Source organism: Ipomoea triloba, chromosome 13 (genome assembly GCF_003576645.1).
Source record: "Ipomoea triloba cultivar NCNSP0323 chromosome 13, ASM357664v1".
Classification (NCBI taxonomy): domain Eukaryota; kingdom Viridiplantae; phylum Streptophyta; class Magnoliopsida; order Solanales; family Convolvulaceae; genus Ipomoea; species Ipomoea triloba.
The window spans coordinates 8,169,270-8,178,385 of record NC_044928.1 but is presented as its reverse complement, the minus strand read 5'-3'; the positions used below and the strand labels follow the sequence as shown (position 1 = coordinate 8,178,385).

At 32.4% G+C, this 9,116-nt stretch overlaps 1 protein-coding gene across 1 annotated transcript; it reads left to right on the top strand.

The window, feature by feature from the left end:
* The first annotated feature begins 3,284 nt into the window (after positions 1–3,284).
* On the top strand, positions 3,285–8,100 carry LOC116002598 (monocopper oxidase-like protein SKU5). The gene is made up of 9 exons (XM_031242763.1): positions 3,285–3,667; positions 3,929–4,038; positions 4,185–4,455; positions 4,539–4,677; positions 5,555–5,921; positions 6,195–6,560; positions 6,667–6,745; positions 7,445–7,644; positions 7,732–8,100. The coding sequence occupies exons 1-9, from the start codon at positions 3,521–3,523 to the stop codon at positions 7,826–7,828; spliced, it is 1,776 nt and encodes a 591-aa protein (XP_031098623.1). The 5' UTR covers positions 3,285–3,520; the 3' UTR covers positions 7,829–8,100.
* The last annotated feature ends 1,016 nt before the right edge of the window (positions 8,101–9,116 follow it).

Genomic DNA, 9,116 nt, shown 5'->3' with positions numbered 1-9,116 from the left:
TATTGAATTATTAAAGTTTGAATATTGGCTCCGAAATCCGGTATGGGTTTGAAAATAGAAGACAGGAGAGAATTAATCGGCCTCAATCAAAGGCCAACAATTGTGCATTAATTAGTATTCCACCTATTGCGGTCCCCGTTGGCAACCATGTGAAGCTTTCTAAAACCTCTCATTATTTTATGTGGTGAAACTTTAATGTACGAACGCCCTCACCATTGCTCCCCTACGTACCTACCTGGTTTTTTTTTTTTTTTTTTTTTTTTTTTTTTTTTTTTTTTTTTTTTTTTTTTTTTTTTTTTTTTTTTTTTTTTTTTTTTTTTTTTTTTTTTTTTTTTTTTTTTTTTTTTTTTTTTTTTTTTTTTTTTTTTTTTTTTTTTTTTTTTTTTTTTTTTTTTTTTTTTTTTTTTTTTTTTTTTTTTTTTTTTTTTTTTTTTTTTTTTTTTTTTTTTTTTTTTTTTTTTTTTTTTTTTTTTTTTTTTTTTTTTTTTTTTTTTTTTTTTTTTTTTTTTTTTTTTTTTTTTTTTTTTTTTTTTTTTTTGGGAGCATCACTTCGCTGAATTGTAGGCCTAGAGATTTAATGTTACTTCATAACTAAAATTAAGGATCGAATCCTTGACCTTTAGTTAATGATGAATGAGTTCCTTCCATTCAATAACACCCCCAAGTTACCTACTTATTTTTACTCCATTCATTGTTTACATAAGGCAAAATTTCTTTATTCTCCCCACCCTGGTCATACAAAATAGTTAAAAGGATAAATCATGTTGACTTAGCAAGATATTATATTAGAGAATTAATGTATAGTCGTCACAAGGAACCACTACAATGAGTGAAACTCCACACTGTGGTTGTCAGAGCTTGATTATGGCTCTGTTTGGCAGAGCTTATTTAGGAGCTTATAGCTTATTTTAAGTTACTAATAAGCTATAAGCTCTGTTTGGTAATGTTCTCAAAATAAACTATTAGCTTAAAATAAGAGCTTATTTTGATTTGAAACGCTACTTTAGGTAGCTTTTCAAAAATAAGATAGTAGCTTTTTAACTTTTTTTTCATCTTTATCCTTATTATTTTAAATAAATGACATCATTTACCCCTTCCAATTAAAACCCTTTGACATTTTTTTTCATTATGTTTGGTTGTAATTTTAGTTTGACATTTGTGTTTGAATATTAATTTTTGAATGAAATAATCTTATGAATTATAAACATTTTATTTTACTTTATATATTTTCAAGTATATATTCTTACTTTATATTTTATTTAAATATATTGATTTCATTATTTTATATTTGATATATAAACAAACCTATTTAAATTTAAAATTGTTTAAATTGTATGAAGATGTCTTTTTTTAGTCTTTTTACATTTATCAGCTTATCAAAAAGCTAATTTAACCAAACACTTTTAAGCATAACAGCTAGCTTAACAGCTCTTCAGATTTCAGCTTCGAGCTTATAGCTTTTCAGTTTTCAGCTACTTTTCAGCTTTTAGCTACCTTTTCAGCTAGGTTTGCCAAACATAGCCCTATGTAACTTTGCTCATAATCTACCATAATACTTTGTATCATCTATGAGCTAATAACTGAGTTAAGCTGCTTCTACGAATTTCAATCTCTCATTTACTAACATGGTATGCTATTATTATTAGTTCCAAAAGAGTTTAATTATTAGTAACAGAATCTATTATTCAGAAGTAATTTTATAAATTTGTAACTTGAACAATATGGAAGTTAAGTCCTCGTAGTAAATACCAATTCCCACCCAACATTATCTAGTGAATGGGATTGGAATTCTCAATATGCAAACAAAAGTTTGTATGTCCTACAAGAGAAGTCTTTGTAACAATTTTATTCATAAAATAATAAAAGTCATGTATTATGGTAGGAATCTAGGACTGCATTGTCTAACTTCTCATGTACCTGAAAAAAATAAATAACAATTTATTATTCATGTATACAAAAAGTTATTAGAGGAGCCTTGATAAGTCGGCAAATGTTTCTTCTAGATTATGCTAATTGTATCCAAATGTTGAGATCTAAGTAATAATGTTCTCTTCTTTTAATGTATATAAAAATTATAATCAATTACAATATGTTATGTAGATTGTTTTTTGTAATGTTACACATAAAAATAAAAATTGACTGAAGTAATATTATAATTTCAAAAGTTTAACTAACAAGAGGTGCTAATAAATTAGTTATTATTTTTTATGTTGAGTATACTGTATTTTAACATTATAATTTCAAAAGTTTAACTAACAAGAGGTGCTAATAAATTAGTTATTATTTTTTATGTTGAGTATACTGTATTTTAACATAAATATTTTCTCAACCTAGTGAAACACAAAGAGCCTCCCACTGGAGATTAAACCTATAACTTCTCACTTGGAAGAGCCACAGCTATGCCGCTTGACCACAAGGTCTTGAGTATTATAACATTATACTTTATCATCTTTCTTACATTGGGTATAACTACAAATTTTTAGTATTTATACATAGTGCATTAATATATTGTGGGTATAAAATATTTAATTCATCCGGTTCAAGTTTCAAAATATTTTATATCTATTCTTTGTTGTAGCAACCAGTACTAGATCAACACTTTAGAAGTCTCTTAAATTTAATAGAATTATAATGCAATTTTTTAATAGTTTTTTTTATCTGTTGTTAAAATATATTGTACTCAAAAGATTACAGTATATGCAAATGATGAATACAGGAAATTCAACTATTGATTGACTAGACATAATTTAATCATTTATACTCAACTGCGGTAAAAAGGTAATACAAACTAAATAAATCTTGTCAATTCAACAAATATTTACATTTAATCAGAATGCAAACATATATAAAAATGAAAAAGTATTAAATTGGTTGCTAAACTTATTAATTCTGTGCAATTGAATCATTAAACTTAAAAAATATATAATTAAACCATTAAACAAGTAGAATATGTGCAATTGAGACATTTTTCAGATAAAGTTCGATCATATTATTTACATTATACATACTAATAATCGTTATTTTTCTGTTCATAAACTCATACAGTTGGGATGAAAGATTAAAATTTTCAATTTAAATTGCATTATAAGTTTCTTAAAAATATCGTAATTGTACATATTTGTACAAATACTATAAAATTCAATCATTATTTCACATATATTTATATAAAAATAAGGCCAGATTTATATTCTCACTTTCCAAGCTGTAGTCTTCTTGCTTGTGCTGTGGTCATTATTACTTGCAGTTATGGTTAATGATTTTGATTTTTTAAGCCATTTTGAGCCGACAAAGCTTCAAGCTAAGTACCTGCCCAACCAAAAAAAAGGTTGTTTTTAAGGGTTCTGACTGTAAGATTCACACATTACACGCCCATAAGCTCTCCCTTTCTTCTTCCTCAGCTTCTTCCCTCTATCTGATAATGTAAGCAGTTAGCACAAAGGCAAAAGCTAAAACCTTTCTGTTTATTGCCTTTTTAGTTTGTTTTTTTAGCTCTGAACTTTCAAGTGTTAGAACATCAACAATGGTTTCCACTGGCTCTCTGTCAATGCTGCCTCTGCTACTCTGCATTTCCTTGTTACTGGGCTTCTGTTCTGCAGAAGATCCATTTGTGTTCTATGACTTTGAAGTGTCCTACATTACTGCCTCTCCTCTTGGTGTGGAACAACAGGTTTGTGCTTCAGATCTCTTCTCTACTCTTTGCCCTTTTTGAATATTTTCTTCCCTATATGCTTATTTGACTGTTCTGGGTAATGGGTTGGCTTCAAGACTTATGATTTTAGGGGTGTTGGGTTTAGATCTATGGAATTTGGGGTTAAAGTTTTGAGCTTTCAGCTTGGTCTTCAATTTCTAGTTCTTGATTTTCGATGAAATTAAGGTTGATTTGAGTAGTGCCTTGGTTCATGTTTTTTTTTTTTTTTTCTTTTTCCAGGTTATTGCTATCAATGGGAAGTTTCCAGGCCCTACTATGAATGTAACTACTAACAATAATGTTGTTGTCAATGTACACAACAAATTGGATGAAGACCTCCTCATGCATTGGTAGGATTTTCATTGTAAACTTCATGGGAGATTTTTAAATTAAAAAAAGAAAAGAATTTCCCACTAGTCTAAGTTAATGGGGTTCTTCAATCTGACAATCTCCATTTAATTTGCAATTTTTTTTTTGTTTTGGGAAATGAGGACAGGTCTGGTATTCAAATGAGGAAGAGTTCTTGGCAAGATGGGTTGCTTGGTACTAACTGTCCCATTCCTTCAAAGTGGAACTGGACCTACCAATTTCAGGTCAAAGATCAGATTGGCAGTTTCTTCTACTTCCCTTCCCTTCATTTCCAGAGAGCAGCAGGGGGTTTTGGTGGTATTACTGTTAACAACAGAGAAATAATTCCAATTCCTTTTGATACCCCTGATGGGGATATCACAATTATGATTGGTGATTGGTACACCCGAAATCACACGGTGAGTGGGCAGACATTTTGATTTCTTTCTCTGAAATCTTTGCTGAGGTGTTTGTTACTGATTTCTAGCTTGTTTTGCTGTAGGCCCTGAGGAAAACTCTTGATGACGGGAAAAGCCTTGGCATGCCTGATGGTGTTCTTATTAACGGCAAAGGGCCTTACAGATACAATAATTCTCTTGTCCCTGATGGTATTGACTATGAAACAATCACAGTCCACCCCGGTAAGTTACATCTCACCGCTGGCCTGTAGTGATATCTAGTGACAGTAGTAATTTGTTGATGTTTCATTTCAGAACATGATGGCGTGTTTATTGCTCTAATTTAGTCGTGTAACTTTCTGTTCTTTACTTTGAAAATACTCGTTCCTTTCTTCTTAAATTTATTTTGATAGATCATTATTTCTGTTGTGAGCTGAGGTTGGATCATGGACCATTTGAGCATGTTCTAAACTCAGAAAGACCGTTATGCCCTTTCGCTTCTTTATGATTCAGAGTTCAACTAACATTTTATAGCTATGTTTGGCACAGCTAGTTGAAAAGCAACCTGAAAGCTGAAAACTGAAAAACTAGTAATTAATAAGTTAACTAATTGAAATTAAGGTGTCTGGTAAAATTAATTGTTGAATTAGTTGATAAGTGTAAACAGACATAAAATATAAACTAAGATATTCGGATTTTGATTAATGAAGGGTAGATGGCCTCATTTTGTAAATTAATAAAAATAAAAATGGAAAAAAAAGTTAAAAAGCCAATAGACAGTAAGCTAAGGAGTATTATTTTAAATACTTGATGTTTTACCAAACAGAGCTTATAGCTTATTTGTAGCTTAAAAGAAGCTATAAGCTCTACCAAACAGAGCTTTTGTCTACTTTTGATCTTATGTAAATGCTTAATATTTTTCTTGGATCCCTCATCCATGTTGAAAAAAAAAACAGTATGATAATAAGCCTATAAATATTAAATTGCTCCAGGTTAAGGGGAAAGTTATGATAGGAGCATGTAATAAAATCTAGTACCATTTTTAAAGGGAAAGTTCAAACATTAGCTTGTAATCTTTCTTTCTTCAATCTTGATAAGTAACAATTATATCTTTATGCAGGCAAAACTTACAGAATCCGCGTAAGTAATGTCGGGATATCAACGAGTTTGAACTTCAGAATTCAGAGTCATAACCTGCTTCTAGCAGAAACGGAGGGGTCATATACAGTGCAGCAGAACTATACTAGCTTAGATATTCACGTTGGACAAACATACTCATTTTTGCTAACCACCGATCAGAATGCAAGTTCTGATTACTATATTGTTGCGAGCGCGAGGTTTGTGAATCAAACTACATGGCAAAGAGTCACTGGGGTTGCCATATTAAAATACACAAATTCAAAGGGGAAGGCTCATGGTCCTCTTCCGGACCCACCACAGGACCAATATGATAAAACCTACTCCATGAACCAGGCGAGATCTATAAGGTTTATTTCTTCAATTCTTTAAACACATTAACTTGTGGGTACCAAAAGGTCTATAAGGTCTGTTTCATCAATACTTGTGAACTCTAACTCATTTCCCTCATTCTCATGACTATATAAATTATTCTATAAATGACGGGGTTTGTGAATCTCAACTGTTTTTCTTCTATTGTGGATTATTTGCTGTAAATTTATGTTTCGTGAGTTATCTCTGAAATTAGATTGAATAGGTTTCGACATTTTCTGTCCACATGCTAAAAATTTGTGTTTATCCAGGTGGAATGTGACTGCCAGTGGTGCCCGTCCAAACCCTCAAGGTTCTTTCAGATATGGCTCAATAAATGTGACCGAGCTATATGTGATACAGAACAAGCCACCAATAAAGATTGACGGGAAACAGCGAACTACCATTAATGGGATTTCGTTTGCAAATCCCAAGACACCAATAAGGCTTGCAGACTGGTTTAAGGTGAAAGGGGTGTATAAGCTTGATTTTCCCACCAAACCACTTACGGGGCCACCTAAGATAGAGACTTCTGTCATAAATGGTAGTTTTAGGGGATTTATGGAGATAATACTGCAGAACAATGACACAAAGGTGCACACCTACCACTTGAGTGGATACGCCTTTTTTGTTGTTGGGTATGACCTTGCTCTGAGTGATGTTCATTGTGTATCTTAACTACATACCGCAAAACATATTTTCTGAACTTTCTGTTAATTAACTCCTTTCCTAATCTTTTCACAGGATGGATTACGGCGAGTGGACAGAGAATAGCAGGGGAACTTACAACAAGTGGGATGGAATTGCTCGTACTACAGCACAGGTAATTAAGAAATTCAACCGTCTCTGAAAATGTTTTCAAGGTTGATGTAAACCAACATTTTGCATCCTTTTTTACAGTCGAGTCAGTGTTGCTTACTACTCATGCATGTCTAGTATGCAGTTTGTGTTATCCCCTCACCAAATGTAGGCATATTAGACTATGACCAAAACTGAAAAGTGAATGTAAGTGTTAGGAACAAGCGTTTACCGCTACGCCAAAAGCTATATCTAGGGACTTGGCCTTTTACCGGCCTCCGCCCACTCAAACCCGTTTCCTGGTTCTGATGCCACTTGTTAGGATCAAACGCTTATCATTATGCCAAAAGCTATAGCTAGTAGCGAAGGCAACTTTATTTCCTTATAAACTGCCACACATTTTCGAGAGCCAGGGTGCTTTACCGGCCTATGCCCACAGTAAGGATCCAAAAAGAGAATATAAAAATGTGCATCTTCAAGAAATTCAAGAAATGATGATCTACCCTGACTACATAAATCCCGAAGCATTTTAGCTTATTCAAATAGATTGTTCATATTTCATAATTGAATGTACTTAATCAGTCTCATAAAGTGTTTGATTTTTAACTGTGATCTGTAAGATATTTTAACTCGCATATATTGGCAAATTAAAGTTCTGATGCATTATGTTACATCAACTTACCCACATTTGAAGTCTTTTCCCTCATTGTCTTGTGCTGTTTAGGTTTACCCTGGGGCATGGACAGCAATCTTAATCTCCCTCGACAACGTTGGAATCTGGAACCTGAGAACTGAAAACCTCGATGCCTGGTACCTCGGTCAAGAAACATACCTCAGAGTTGTAAATCCCGAGGTGACAAACAAGACTGAGTTGCCAATTCCAGATAACGCCCTCTACTGTGGCGCCCTTCAGAAGATGCAGAAGTACGTATATAATTAAATTAAACCCTTTTCTCCCATCTTTCCTCTAGAGGTTTTCCATTTAATTGCTTTAATTTGCTTCTTACTTAGGCCTCAAGAAATCTCGTCTGGAACTCTGGGCAATGCACCGAAACTGATTGTTGCTGTGGTGATGGTGGCGATATCTGCTCTGATCTCTTTGTTCTAATGGAATTAAATCTGTCCTGTGATGCCTGTTTTGTGTTGCATTCGGGAGCTGGGGGTTTGATTTATTGAGGATTTGTGGTTTTAATTAATTAAGATGTAGGAGTGTATTAACGTAGTATTGTTCATACGATTCTTGTCATTTTTATTAACATGTAATTTTATTTATTTCTCCGGCTGTATTAATTGCTCCCGGGATTTTATTTGTTCAGATTCAACATTCTTTTTATGAGTACAAGGTGTGAATTTGTTGAGCAATGCACCAATTTCTAGTAATTTTAAGTTGAAACAGAAGCACCACACACAGATTCTCATTTGATGATTGTTGTTAAGGTCAAAGAAATAGAAATTGTGATCTTTGGTCGTAGAAAGGCAATCTTTTGCTCTTTTGACCGTTTTACACCAGTCGTTCTACGTGGACCACAACCATTGTGGACCGCGGTTACTGATACTACAGTTCATCTCAAAAGATACTACCTTACATCTATTTTTATATTATCGAATGAAACTGTAGTTATATCAAAATGTAACTGTAGTTGTGTTGAAATGTAACTGCAGTATATATGAACTGATACTGAATAACAGTTTCATATTGTGTTTTATATTATCGAATGAAACTGTAGTTATATCGAAATGTAACTGTAATTGTGTTGAAATGTAACTGTAGTTGTGTTGAAATGTAACTGTAGTGTATATGAACTGATACTGAATAACAGTTTCACATTTATGTTTTTATATTATCGAATGAAACTGTAGTTATATCGAAATGTAACTGCAGTTGTGTCGAAATGTAACTACAATTGTGTTGAAATGTAGCTGCAGTTGTGTTGAAATGTAAGTATGTAACTGTAGTGTATATGAAATGAAAGTGAATGGCGCGGAACGGAGGTCGTTTCATCTGTTTGTTTTCATTAATCAAAACGACGTCGTTTTGATGCGCGGTCCACGATATAATTTGCGGTTTTACACTTTTACTTTTACGTTCCTCGGATGAGGTAGGAAATGAATAAGCTTGATGTAGCATCATTTTATGGAAGATATATTTAATATTTTTTTGAGTTATTTTCACTCTTGGTCACACGAGTATAACACCATTTTTACATTTGTTTGTCGACTATTAAAATTTTTGAATTTTGTGTAACGATTTTTAAATCTTTGCCACACTTGGTCATCGACTATTAAAATTTTTAGATTTGGTTGGATGATTCTCTAATCCAAGAATTAACAACTAATATCCCTTCTAATTAAATAATTTGTATTTGTGTAGGGTCACACTTGTGTGAGACTGTTTC

Bases quoted from the DNA above. Each gene is read 5' to 3' on its own strand.
- LOC116002598 (XM_031242763.1), top strand. From the start codon at position 3,521: ATGGTTTCCACTGGCTCTCTGTCAATGCTGCCTCTGCTACTCTGCATT. The intron at 6,561-6,666 runs GTATGACCTTGC...ATCTTTTCACAG, and splicing joins TACGCCTTTTTTGTTGTTGG to GATGGATTACGGCGAGTGGA. The intron at 7,645-7,731 runs GTACGTATATAA...CTTCTTACTTAG, and splicing joins GCCCTTCAGAAGATGCAGAA to GCCTCAAGAAATCTCGTCTG.